The sequence below is a fragment of the Toxotes jaculatrix genome, chromosome 13 (assembly GCF_017976425.1).
Source record: "Toxotes jaculatrix isolate fToxJac2 chromosome 13, fToxJac2.pri, whole genome shotgun sequence".
NCBI lineage: Eukaryota > Metazoa > Chordata > Actinopteri > Toxotidae > Toxotes > Toxotes jaculatrix.
In genome coordinates this window covers 7959619-7974161 of record NC_054406.1, presented here as the reverse complement: position 1 = coordinate 7974161, position 14543 = coordinate 7959619, and the positions used below count along the sequence as shown (strand labels likewise).

The window sequence follows — 14543 nt, the reverse complement described above, 5'->3', positions numbered from 1 at the left end:
CCAAATAATCACTTGAGAAATAACGGACTGATTAATCAATGATGAAAATACTAATTAACAGCAGCCCTAATATTTTATCATATTTACTGGTGCTTAAATGTGTATGTAGCTCTCCACTGTTGCATTTAGTGGTACTTATTATACTGTTGCGTAGTTTAAATATAACAAGGTTGTTTGATGTTTGGTTTCCTGTATGAAGTCTTAACCTGCAATGTAATTACTATCAAATAAAAATAGTGGCAAAGGACAATATGGAAATACTGAAGTAAAATACAACTATACCTGAAAACTAACACAACAACAAAACTGAATATTTTATAAAACACAAAAACAGAACAGTTTCTTCAAAAGTGTTTTTGATTCTGATGTGTTTTGTGAAATGTTTTCTAATTTGTTGTGTTCTCTCCAGCACTGTTGTGTTCAGTAATCTAGATTTTAAATCTTATTGCTATTAAAATATATATTAAAATTTTAGATTTACTGTTGGTCTAAGGTACATTTGATTTAAAGTGAAAGTCCTGTTGCTGAATGTTTTGAGTTTCTTCTATAAACTTGATCATATAATTTTCTTATCCGAGACAAGCATCTGTTCAGGTAGAGAGAACAAGTTCGGTGGAATGTCTGCGCAGGTCCTAACAGGCCCGTCTGTCATGTACGTTAATCTCAAGCATAAAGTTACACAAGGTCAAAGCAGGAGAAACTGAACAACTGAGACATAACTAACAGAATATAAAGTGTCTGATAAGACAGTGGTTCATTTGTGCCCTTGCAGTAGCCTCGGTCCTTTCAATGCTGATGAATCCTGAGCTGTGTGTATAGATTAAAGTGAGACTGTAACTGTAAGAAGTTATGAGTTCAACTTTTTATTTTTGAGTGAAGTTTTGTTGTTTCAAAAGTTATGTTAGTCTCTAACATCTTAAATGTTCAACGAAAAAGGGAAGTTAATGCGAAGCTACATGGATGGTGATTTTACATGAAATTAAAATTGTTTTTTTGGGGGTTTTTTTAAATAATGAACCCTTGCAGGACATAAAGTTTTCAAAGATTTAGAATATTTTTGGACTGTCTGATTGCTTTGTAGGAAGGGAGAAGTTACATTTTTAAGCTTTCAATTTTATACTCAGCTTGATCACAAAATAATGTTGTTTTTTTTTTTAAATGACTATTGATTTATATACTAAATGTTGATACTCATGTGACCTTCTATAGTACTAATGGTCTGTTAAAGTTCAACATAGTGCTGGGGGTCCTGTGAGTGGAGCAGAGGGTGGTATAACTTTAAAGTTGTGGAGTGCAGACATATTTTGAGTTTCTCTAAAAATAAATCTGTCTAACAGTAGAGAGACATTATTGGATCCTCGCTCAGTGAAATTAACGCACTGACTTTGTTGTAGACTGTCAGAGTTTATTTATTTCTTTGGGTTTTTGTTTGTTTTGATGCAACGTTTCTTGCGGTGTTTGTCTTTATCAGCGTCAACCTTGACTTTGCCGTTTCTTCTTCTGTGCAGTTTGTCCTCATTTGTTGTCACTTGAGACTGGGTCTGAATATGGGCTCAGACTATTTGATGTTTCTCAGACTTGGCTCATAAATCATGATGTTCTTTGAACTAAAATTATAATCATGATTAACTTCATTTTTCATGTGGCATTTCCTCTGTTTTTTTGTGCCCCCTCTCAGCTGGACCAATACCACTTAAAAGCTATTACGTGTCCCCCATCCTTAGTCATTTGGGTCTGAATCATCAGCTCAACTGTTGAGTATCATATTTGGTAATGAAGCTTTATTTTACTCATTCCAGGTCCCAAATATTGATCATATTTACTCCTCAATGCATCCATCCATGCAGGATTCTTCAACAGAAAGACAAGAAACTTTCCAAAAATAGCCCAGCAACTTATTTTGCTATAAACAAAGAAAAGCCTTTGATCAATAAAACAAAGATGCATTTAACAGTCTCAGTTATAAATATAAAGCTTAAAGACAACCACTAGTACTGGTTGTATGACAAAAAAAAAATAAAATGATAGAATTTATAAAAAAACAACTTAATGCTTGTAATAATTCAACCTCATTAAAAAAAAAAATCAAACCCTTAAATATTTACTCTTGATATACTGCTCTTTTGATAGAGTGTTTTTAACTGACAGCTTCCAGGTTTCATGTGTTTGTTACTCCCTGTCTGAAGTTAGAGGTCGTTTAAAGGTTTGTAATGGAAGATACATGGCACAAATCCAGTAAACATACATTGTGAAAAGAGGCCTTCTTCAGGTCACACCTCCGTTGGAGTTTTAATTTGGAACAACATCAGAGATCAAATTTTGTACACACAGAGAACATGATTGGAGCTTCAGATTCACTCCCAACCATATTCACATCTTTGATTTCTTTGTGAACAGAGAAACAATCAAATACTAAAAGTTATAATCCTTAAGATTTTTCCCATTTTCGATAGTATTTATGCTTTTTCTGTAATTGCCATTTAATGTATTTACGTTCAGTAATGAGTGTTTAGTTGATCAAGTATTAAGTTACTGCTTCCCTTCTGCTTCTTCAAATTAAAAGCATTCAACCAGCAAAACACAGAGTGAGTTTTACTGTAAAGCAGACCCTGGAAACATGTTTTTGTCCGCAGATCGTCTGATCAATTTATATTGACTGACGTCTTAATTAAAAAAACAAGTTTGTTTAGCTGCCCTGTAAACAGATAAACCTTTTCCTCTTTTGTTGTATTTCTGACAACAAAGATCAAGGAGTGTTTTGCTGTCACCATCAGCAACCACAGGTGTCACCAAATCAAGAAGGACTGAAATCTTAAGGATTACAACTTTAAAAGACAACAAAAGAACGAGACAAGTTTTTTTGTCTGTTGTTTTGTCATGTTTAACGTGTTTGCAGTCATTTGTTTCTTAGCTCCTCACCACTTTTTGGACGCGGCCCTTCAACCCCACCAACGCTGCCTGGGAGGAGGAGCCGTCGTGGGCGGTGCAACGTCGAAAACTGCCCCTTGTCCGACTGACGAGCAGACGTAGTAGAGGTTGGCGCCCAGCATGACCAGTATGGGGAAGAAGGAGAAGCCGAAGCCGAGGGCTCTGAAGCTGCTGCCCAGAGAGAGGCAGAGCCAGTAGATAAGCCTGCAGCACAGAAAATTACACAAATAAGAGGCCGATGAGATGGATGCACTCATCTCCTTTCTGTTTGATCCACATTTATAATCAGCTTGATTTAGATAAATAATGACTGAAGATCTGATCACCACCCACATCAGCCCATACGCCCACTCGCCCTTTTCAGCAGGAACATTAGACGGCTTAGCTTTTTTCATGCCTTTCATCAGTTTTTGTATCAAGTGCTTGATGACTCAAAGCTGGATTAATGATCTTGATATAAGCTTTTTTTTTTTTTACTTGCTCTAATTTTCCCTCATCATGTATTTGAGTCTGCAAGAGACTATTTTTTTTTCAGAGGCCCAAGCAGTCACAACTGAAACTTGGTGCTGAAATGAAAAAAGGAATCCAGAGTCTGATTTGTAGAACACAAGATTAGATCTTCGATGCTTTGTTGTGTTTCGACAGAAGACTGGTTTTGTGACTTTTCAATTTTTTTGGTATGGAAAGAACTGCAGGTCTTATAAATGATATTAATTGTGGCTTTTGACAACACAGATCTGCATTTAAATGCAGCATGATAAATTCTGTGATGAACTCATCCCAGTGGTATCATCCTCGTTTTTCTGTCTGTATCTGAGATGATTTTGGAGCTCAAGTAGACTTCACTGATCTCCACTTCAGATAACTAAAATGTTAACTTAAAAACATCTTTAATTAAGGGGTACTTAGTGATGTTGGGTGTTATTCCTTAAAGTAGAATCCTGTCTTAATGCAACAGTAAAAAAATAAAAATAAAAAAACAAAAGAAACATGATCAGGCAGGTTTAAAAGAAATCCCCACTTTAAGTAGTTTATGTAGAGGCTGAAAAGGTTCAGTGTATTTTTCATGCTTTGCATGCATGAAAAATACAACTGATCAAAGTCACAGCAGGAAGTAACTCTGCAAAATGCAACAAACACCAATGGACAGATTATGTAATAAGATAAACATTCACCTACATGTTCACTCCCACATACTGCTTTAGAAAATATTGTTAATGTGGATTTGTTTTTATCCTTTCTGATCACTCATGGTTTGACTGTGCACTGTATGTTGTAAGGCTGCGCCCAGCAGTGTCATGTTTGTGTATTTCAGGCATGCTGAGTAACAGCTAAAGCTACAGGTTGAGAAAAGTTATATTTCAGTTTTATAGTCCTTTACTTTGTTTTTTTTTTACAGTTCCCCGGACTGGGTGTTTTGCTCATGGTGGTGGAGAGCGCTAACTAAGAAGTGGGCCCAAACTTTCTCATGGATGGTCAACTGAGTTGAGATCTGGTGACTGCGAAAGCCAGAGCATCAAACCATTCAGTGACCCCTCATGCCCTATGGAGAGGGGGCAATGTCATCCTGGAAGACACCAATACCATCAAGATAGAAATGCCCCTACAAGCGTAACAAAGCCACCAGATCCCCTCATTGCATTACAAGCATTCAGGCCTGTAATATTCTCTTGGTCTATGACAGCCTTGGTGAAGGATGACTCATCTGACCACTTCACTTTTTTCCACATCTCTGCAGACCAGTGCTGATGGTTGTTGCACCACTGAACTCTCAAATGTTCATTTATCTTTGTAATGAGGGGTTTATGCACTGCAACCCTGCTATAACAACCCTCTCTATGTAATTGTCGAAGGTTTGTTCTTGCTGACACAGTCTGATCATGTCTTACAGTGACATTCTCGGTCACCTGAAGAAGAGTTGCTCTTCTGTTTTTCCTTACATGTTGCACTAATGCACAAGCATCACAGTCATCAAATGTGCTTTGTCAACCACAATTTTGACCCTATTTACTGAGGGTCCGTCTCAGTCATCAAGCTGGAGAATCATCAACCCCCTCATTCACCCCTGATGTGGATCCTAAACATCAAATTATGTGTGACGGAAAACATTCCTACCTGCCAAAAACAAAGATGATGGTGAGCAGCGGCACCAGTTTGACCAGATCCTGGCTGATGTAGGTTGCCATGACGGTGAGCTGCAGGAAGTAGAAGAGGAAGAGGGCCAGTGACTGGTTGACGTAGTGCCAGTGCACGGCAACCTCTCTGTTCACCACTTTACTCTCATAGAGCGGCGTCAGTGCACTGTACCGTAGCCGGGCCACGCCATGCACCACCAGGCCTGCAGAGAGACAACGGTCATCATTACAGGTGTTGATTTGTTTATGGAGTTTTAAATCATATTAGGTGTTTGTTTCAATGCATGATAAAGTTAACACATGAACATACTAAGGTCTTACCGAGCAGGAGAGGGATGGTGGCGAAGAAGGAGCAGCGTAGTGTGTACACCACTCTGAGGGGGGCGCTCTCCACGAGAGGTGAGTCGAAGGGAAGGAGCTCATAACCTCCCCACACCAGGAGAGGGAAAAGGAGCCCTGCAGCCACTGTCGCAAGAGCTAGCCTCACTTTTTCATTGCACAGATGTTCACACAGATCTGAGGAAGGAGTATACAAAGAATTTCTTTTAATACAAAAGATACACACATACTGCAACAGGAAGGTGACAGCGGGACAAAGAGGGCAAGACTCAGACTGAAGTCACTGCATGATTCATCTCAAGATATGTAATTTTATCTGATTAAGGAGACAAGAGATCATTACTCAAGAGAGCAGGTACTTACTGAGGGAAAATGTGCGGCAGAAAACACTTTAACCTGTCATAAACATAGCAATCTGATATGTCCTGTTAAACACAAACTCTTCTCAATTAAAAATCTACTTCAAAAAATATGTAACAGCACCATGTTGTATTAACTAAACTGCATAAAATTCACGATGCAGCAACTTCCAGTGTTCCTCAAATTTTAAATCAAAGCGATTGTGTTCTCTACTCTTGTCCTCTCTGTCCCGTAGTCCTGTGTTTGTTTCTCTCTGGTCTCTCTTTCTCTGTACCTTTCTGCAGGTATCTCTGGCTCCGGAGCTGCATGTTCTATGGTCCTGGCTCCACCCACCTGCTGCTGTTTATTGTTTACAATGATGCATTTCTAACATGTTTAATGTTCCATTCTGCTACAGATAAATATTGGATTAATATTCTTTGCAGACTGTAATGTAAATAATTACCAGTCATGACAGGTTTTTGCCTCTGTGCTCTGTTTCCTATCATAACTGTAATCTGCTGAGCACACATTATCCACTAATTGTTCACTAACTGTAATGTAAATGCTGGCCCTCTAACATTGTTCATTGTATTATACTGCATGTCCTTCTCCTCCTCTCCCCCATTCCTAGCTGTCCTATCTTCCTCCTTTTCCTCCTTTCACCCAGCCCGGCCATCGGCAGGAGGGTCCCCCATCTGAGCCAGGTTCTGCTCAAGGTTTCTTACTGTTAAAAGGGAGTTTTTCCTTGCCACTGTTGCCTTTAGTGCTTGATCTGGGGTCAGGCTCTGGGGTCAGGCTCTGGGTCTCTGTAAAGCGCTTTGAGACAATTTTGATTGTGGAAGGCGCTATATATGTATAATTTTGAATTGAATTGAATACTCTTTAAAAAAAAGAGTCAAAATTTTTTTGGACCTCAGAATGTCATAAAAAACGTCATAGTATAGTATGGCGTCAAAATCGGACAAAAAAAGTCAAAAATTTTTTTGACCTCAAAATGTCATAAAAAACGTCATAGTATAGTAAGGCGTCAAAATCGGACAAAAAAAGTCCAAATTTTTTTTGACCTCAAAATGTCATAAAAAACGTCATAGTATAGTATGGCGTTTTTTTCGGGCAAAAAAAGTCAAAATTTTTTTGGACCTCAAAATGTCATAAAAAACGTCATAGTATAGTATGGCGTTTTTTTCGGGCAAAAAAAGTCAAAAAAATTTTTGACCTCAAAATGTCATAAAAAACGTCATAGTATAGTATGGCGTCAAAATCGGACAAAAAAAGTCAAAAAATTTTTGGACCTCAAAATGTCATAAAAAACGTCATAGTATAGTATGGCGTCAAAATCGGACAAAAAAAGTCAAAATTTTTTTGGACCTCAAAATGTCATAAAAAACGTCATAGTATAGTATGGCGTTTTTTTCGGGCAAAAAAAGTCAAAATTTTTTTGGACCTCAAAATGTCATAAAAAACGTCATAGTATAGTATGGCGTTTTTTTCGGGCAAAAAAAGTCAAAAATTTTTTTGACCTCAAAATGTCATAAAAAACGTCATAGTATAGTATGGCGTCAAAATCGGACAAAAAAAGTCAAAATTTTTTTGGACCTCAAAATGTCATAAAAAACGTCATAGTATAGTAAGGCGTCAAAATCGGACAAAAAAAGTCCAAATTTTTTTTGACCTCAAAATGTCATAAAAAACGTCATAGTATAGTAAGGCGTCAAAATCGGACAAAAAACGTCCAAATTTTTTTTGACCTCAAAATGTCATAAAAAACGTCATAGTATAGTATGGCGTTTTTTTCGGACAAAAAAAGTCAAAAATTTTTTTGACCTCAAAATGTCATAAAAAACATCATAGTATAGTAAGGCGTCAAAATGGGACAAAAAAAGTCAAAAATTTTTTTGACCTCAAAATGTCATAAAAAACGTCATAGTATAGTATGGCGTTTTTTTCGGGCAAAAAAAGTCCAAAATTTTTTTGACCTCAAAATGTCATAAAAAACTTCATAGTATAGTATGGCGTTTTTTTCGGGCAAAAAAAGTCAAAAAATTTTTTGACCTCAAAATGTCTTAAAAAACGTCATAGTATAGTATGGCGTTTTTTTCGGGCAAAAAAAGTAAAAATTTTTTTTGACCTCAAAATGTCATAAAAAACGTCATAGTATAGTATGGCGTCAAAATCGGACAAAAAAAGTCAAAATTTTTTTGGACCTCAAAATGTCATAAAAAACGTCATAGTATAGTAAGGCGTCAAAATCGGACAAAAAAAGTCAAAATTTTTTTTGACCTCAAAATGTCATAAAAAAACGCCATAGTATAGTATGGCGTCAAAATCGGACAAAAAAAGTCAAAATTTTTTTTGACCTCAAAATGTCATAAAAAACGTCATAGTATAGTAAGGCGTCAAAATCGGACAAAAAAAGTCAAAATTTTTTTTGACCTCAAAATGTCATAAAAAATGTCATAGTATAGTAAGGCGTTTTTTTCGGGCAAAAAAAGTCAAAATTTTTTTGGACCTCAAAATGTCATAAAAAACGTCATAGTATAGTAAGGCGTCAAAATCGGACAAAAAAAGTCCAAATTTTTTTTGACCTCAAAATGTCATAAAAAACGTCATAGTATAGTAAGGCGTCAAAATCGGACAAAAAAAGTCAAAAATTTTTTTGACCTCAAAATGTCATAAAAAACGTCATAGTATAGTATGGCGTCAAAATCGGACAAAAAAAGTCAAAAATTTTTTTGACCTCAAAATGTCATAAAAAACGTCATAGTATAGTATGGCGTTTTTTTCGGGCAAAAAAAGTCAAAATTTTTTTGGACCTCAAAATGTCATAAAAAACATCATAGTATAGTAAGGCGTCAAAATGGGACAAAAAAAGTCAAAAATTTTTTTGACCTAAAAAATGTCATAAAAAACGTCATAGTATAGTATGGCGTTTTTTTCGGGCAAAAAAAGTCCAAAATTTTTTGGACCTCAAAATGTCATAAAAAACGTCATAGTATAGTATGGCGTTTTTTTCGGGCAAAAAAAGTCAAAAAATTTTTTGACCTCAAAACGTCATAAAAAACGTCATAGTATAGTATGGCGTTTTTTTCGGGCAAAAAAAGTCAAAATTTTTTTGGACATCAAAATGTCATAAAAAACGTCATAGTATAGTATGGCCTCAAAATCGGACAAAAAAAGTCAAAATTTTTTTGGACCTCAAAATGTCATAAAAAACGTCATAGTATAGTATGGCGTTTTTTTCGGGCAAAAAAAGTCAAAAAATTTTTTGACCTCAAAATGTCATAAAAAACGTCATAGTATAGCATGGCGTCAAAATCGGACAAAAAAAGTCCAAATTTTTTTTGACCTCAAAATGTCATAAAAAACGTCATAGTATAGTAAGGCGTCAAAATCGGACAAAAAAAGTCAAAAAATTTTTTTACCTCAAAATGTCATAAAAAACGTCATAGTATAGTAAGGCGTCAAAATCGGACAAAAAAAGTCAAAATTTTTTTGGACCTCAAAATGTCATAAAAAACGTCATAGTATAGTATGGCGTTTTTTTCGGGCAAAAAAAGTCCAAAATTTTTTTGACCTCAAAATGTCATAAAAAACGTCATAGTATAGTATGGCGTTTTTTTCGGGCAAAAAAAGTCAAAAAATTTTTTGACCTCAAAATGTCTTAAAAAACGTCATAGTATAGTATGGCGTTTTTTTCGGGCAAAAAAAGTAAAAAATTTTTTTGACCTCAAAATGTCATAAAAAACGTCATAGTATAGTATGGCGTCAAAATCGGACAAAAAAAGTCAAAATTTTTTTGGACCTCAAAATGTCATAAAAAACGTCATAGTATAGTAAGGCGTCAAAATCGGACAAAAAAAGTCAAAATTTTTTTTGACCTCAAAATGTCATAAAAAAACGCCATAGTATAGTATGGCGTCAAAATCGGACAAAAAAAGTCAAAATTTTTTTTGACCTCAAAATGTCATAAAAAACGTCATAGTATAGTAAGGCGTCAAAATCGGACAAAAAAAGTCAAAATTTTTTTTTACCTCAAAATGTCATAAAAAATGTCATAGTATAGTAAGGCGTCAAAATCGGACAAAAAAAGTCAAAATTTTTTTGGACCTCAAAATGTCATAAAAAACATAGTATAGTATGGCGTTTTTTTCGGGCAAAAAAAGTCAAAATTTTTTTGGACCTCAAAATGTCATAAAAAACGTCATAGTATAGTAAGGCGTCAAAATCGGACAAAAAAAGTCCAAATTTTTTTTGACCTCAAAATGTCATAAAAAACGTCATAGTATAGTAAGGCGTCAAAATCGGACAAAAAAAGTCAAAATTTTTTTTGACCTCAAAATGTCATAAAAAACGTCATAGTATAGTATGGCGTCAAAATCGGACAAAAAAAGTCAAAAATTTTTTTGACCTCAAAATGTCATAAAAAACGTCATAGTATAGTATGGCGTTTTTTTCGGGCAAAAAAAGTCAAAATTTTTTTGGACCTCAAAATGTCATAAAAAACATCATAGTATAGTAAGGCGTCAAAATGGGACAAAAAAAGTCAAAAATTTTTTTGACCTAAAAAATGTCATAAAAAACGTCATAGTATAGTATGGCGTTTTTTTCGGGCAAAAAAAGTCCAAAATTTTTTGGACCTCAAAATGTCATAAAAAACGTCATAGTATAGTATGGCGTTTTTTTCGGGCAAAAAAAGTCAAAAAATTTTTTGACCTCAAAACGTCATAAAAAACGTCATAGTATAGTATGGCGTTTTTTTCGGGCAAAAAAAGTCAAAATTTTTTTGGACATCAAAATGTCATAAAAAACGTCATAGTATAGTATGGCCTCAAAATCGGACAAAAAAAGTCAAAATTTTTTTGGACCTCAAAATGTCATAAAAAACGTCATAATATAGTATGGCGTTTTTTTCGGGCAAAAAAAGTCAAAAATTTTTTTGACCTCAAAATGTCATAAAAAACGTCATAGTATAGTATGGCGTTTTTTTCGGGCAAAAAAAGTCAAAAAAATTTTTGACCTCAAAATGTCATAAAAAACGTCATAGTATAGCATGGCGTCAAAATCGGACAAAAAAAGTCAAAATTTTTTTGGACCTCAAAATGTCATAAAAAACGTCATAGTATAGTAAGGCGTCAAAATCGGACAAAAAAAGTCAAAAATTTTTTTTACCTCAAAATGTCATAAAAAACGTCATAGTATAGTAAGGCGTCAAAATCGGACAAAAAAAGTCAAAATTTTTTTGGACCTCAAAATGTCATAAAAAACGTCATAGTATAGTATGGCGTTTTTTTCGGGCAAAAAAAGTCAAAATTTTTTTGGACCTCAAAATGTCATAAAAAACGTCATAGTATAGTAAGGCGTCAAAATCGGACAAAAAAAGTCCAAATTTTTTTTGACCTCAAAATGTCATAAAAAACGTCATAGTATAGTAAGGCGTCAAAATCGGACAAAAAAAGTCAAAAATTTTTTTGACCTCAAAATGTCATAAAAAACGTCATAGTATAGCATGGCGTCAAAATCGGACAAAAGAAGTCAAAATTTTTTTGGACCTCAAAATGTCATAAAAAACGTCATAGTATAGTATGGCGTTTTTTTCGGGCAAAAAAAGTCAAAATTTTTTTGGACCTCAAAATGTCATAAAAAACGTCATAATATAGTATGGCGTTTTTTTCGGGCAAAAAAAGTCAAAATTTTTTTTGACCTCAAAATGTCATAAAAAACATCATAGTATAGTATGGCGTTTTTTTCGGGCAAAAAAAGTCAAAAAATTTTTTGACCTCAAAATGTCATAAAAAACGTCATAGTATAGTATGGCGTTTTTTTCGGGCAAAAAAAGTCAAAATTTTTTTTTACCTCAAAATGTCATAAAAAACGTCATAGTATAGTATGGCGTCAAAATCGGACAAAAAAAGTCACAATTTTTTTGGACCTCAAAATGTCATAAAAAACGTCATAGTATAGTATGGCGTCAAAATCGGACAAAAAAAGTCAAAATTTTTTTTGACCTCAAAATGTCATAAAAAACGTCATAGTATAGTAAGGCGTCAAAATCGGACAAAAAAAGTCAAAATTTTTTTTGACCTCAAAATGTCATAAAAAAACGCCATAGTATAGTATGGCGTCAAAATCGGACAAAAAAAGTCCAAATTTTTTTTGACCTCAAAATGTCATAAAAAACGTCATAGTATAGTAAGGCGTCAAAATCGGACAAAAAAAGTCAAAAATTTTTTTTACCTCAAAATGTCATAAAAAACGTCATAGTATAGTATGGCGTTTTTTTCGGGCAAAAAAAGTCAAAAAATTTTTTGACCTCAAAATGTCATAAAAAACGTCATAGTATAGTATGGCGTTTTTTTCGGGCAAAAAAAGTCCAAATTTTTTTTGACCTCAAAATGTCATAAAAAACGTCATAGTATAGCATGGCGTCAAAATCGGACAAAAAAAGTCAAAATTTTTTTGGACCTCAAAATGTCATAAAAAACGTCATAGTATAGTATGGCGTTTTTTTCGGGCAAAAAAAGTCCAAAATTTTTTTGACCTCAAAATGTCATAAAAAACGTCATAGTATAGTATGGCGTTTTTTTCGGGCAAAAAAAGTCAAAAAATTTTTTGACCTCAAAATGTCATAAAAAACGTCATAGTATAGTATGGCGTTTTTTTCGGGCAAAAAAAGTCCAAATTTTTTTTGACCTCAAAATGTCATAAAAAACGTCATAGTATAGTACGGCGTTTTTTTCGGGCAAAAAAAGTCAAAATTTTTTTGGACATCAAAATGTCATAAAAAACGTCATAGTATAGTATGGCCTCAAAATCGGACAAAAAAAGTCAAAATTTTTTTGGACCTCAAAATGTCATAAAAAACGTCATAGTATAGTAAGGCGTCAAAATCGGACAAAAAAAGTCAAAATTTTTTTTTACCTCAAAATGTCATAAAAAACATCATAGTATAGTATGGCGTTTTTTTCGGGCAAAAAAAGTCAAAATTTTTTTTGACCTCAAAATGTCATAAAAAACGTCATAGTATAGTATGGCGTCAAAATCAGACAAAAAAAGTCAAATTTTTTTTTGACCTCAAAATGTCATAAAAAACATCATAGTATAGTATGGCGTCAAAATCGGACAAAAAAAGTCAAAAAATTTTTTGACCTCAAAATGTCATAAAAAACGTCATAGTATAGTAAGGCGTCAAAATCGGACAAAAAAAGTCAAAATTTTTTTGGACCTCAAAATGTCATAAAAAACGTCATAGTATAGTATGGCGTTTTTTTCGGGCAAAAAAAGTCCAAAATTTTTTTGACCTCAAAATGTCATAAAAAACGTCATAGTATAGTATGGCGTTTTTTTCGGGCAAAAAAAGTCAAAAAATTTTTTGACCTCAAAATGTCTTAAAAAACGTCATAGTATAGTATGGCGTTTTTTTCGGGCAAAAAAAGTAAAAATTTTTTTTGACCTCAAAATGTCATAAAAAACGTCATAGTATAGTATGGCGTCAAAATCGGACAAAAAAAGTCAAAATTTTTTTGGACCTCAAAATGTCATAAAAAACGTCATAGTATAGTAAGGCGTCAAAATCGGACAAAAAAAGTCAAAATTTTTTTTGACCTCAAAATGTCATAAAAAAACGCCATAGTATAGTATGGCGTCAAAATCGGACAAAAAAAGTCAAAATTTTTTTTGACCTCAAAATGTCATAAAAAACGTCATAGTATAGTAAGGCGTCAAAATCGGACAAAAAAAGTCAAAATTTTTTTTTACCTCAAAATGTCATAAAAAATGTCATAGTATAGTAAGGCGTCAAAATCGGACAAAAAAAGTCAAAATTTTTTTGGACCTCAAAATGTCATAAAAAACGTCATAGTATAGTATGGCGTTTTTTTCGGGCAAAAAAAGTCAAAATTTTTTTGGACCTCAAAATGTCATAAAAAACGTCATAGTATAGTAAGGCGTCAAAATCGGACAAAAAAAGTCCAAATTTTTTTTGACCTCAAAATGTCATAAAAAACGTCATAGTATAGTAAGGCGTCAAAATCGGACAAAAAAAGTCCAAATTTTTTTTGACCTCAAAATGTCATAAAAAACGTCATAGTATAGTATGGCGTCAAAATCGGACAAAAAAAGTCAAAAATTTTTTTGACCTCAAAATGTCATAAAAAACGTCATAGTATAGTATGGCGTTTTTTTCGGGCAAAAAAAGTCAAAATTTTTTTGGACCTCAAAATGTCATAAAAAACATCATAGTATAGTAAGGCGTCAAAATGGGACAAAAAAAGTCAAAAATTTTTTTGACCTAAAAAATGTCATAAAAAACGTCATAGTATAGTATGGCGTTTTTTTCGGGCAAAAAAAGTCCAAAATTTTTTGGACCTCAAAATGTCATAAAAAACGTCATAGTATAGTATGGCGTTTTTTTCGGGCAAAAAAAGTCAAAAAATTTTTTGACCTCAAAACGTCATAAAAAACGTCATAGTATAGTATGGCGTTTTTTTCGGGCAAAAAAAGTCAAAATTTTTTTGGACATCAAAATGTCATAAAAAACGTCATAGTATAGTATGGCCTCAAAATCGGACAAAAAAAGTCAAAATTTTTTTGGACCTCAAAATGTCATAAAAAACGTCATAATATAGTATGCCGTTTTTTTCGGGCAAAAAAAGTCAAAATTTTTTTTGACCTCAAAATGTCATAAAAAACGTCATAGTATAGTATGGCGTTTTTTTCGGGCAAAAAAAGTCAAAAAATTTTTTGACCTCAAAATGTCATAAAAAACGTCATAGTATAGCATGGCGTCAAAATCGGACAAAA

The 14543-nt window shown here is 33.6% G+C and overlaps 1 protein-coding gene across 5 annotated transcripts in view; it reads right to left on the bottom strand.

Moving 5' to 3' along the window:
- Positions 1 to 1434: 1434 nt before the first annotated feature.
- The window catches only part of LOC121192404 (transmembrane protein 79-like), a 49459-nt gene continuing 36350 nt past the window's right edge, over positions 1435 to 14543 (bottom strand). For 2 of the 5 annotated variants that reach the window (XM_041054086.1, XM_041054088.1), the window contains 3 exons: positions 5385 to 5579; positions 5044 to 5266; positions 1436 to 3132 (listed from right to left, as the gene is read on the bottom strand). In XM_041054086.1, the coding sequence (XP_040910020.1) occupies positions 2940 to 3132; positions 5044 to 5266; positions 5385 to 5579 (611 nt within the window). In that variant the 3' untranslated portion in view covers positions 1436 to 2939. Of the gene's footprint in view, positions 3133 to 5043; positions 5267 to 5384; positions 5580 to 14543 lie in introns of all 5 variants that reach the window. The other 3 variants (XM_041054090.1, XM_041054091.1, XM_041054087.1) reach the window with 3 other exon arrangements.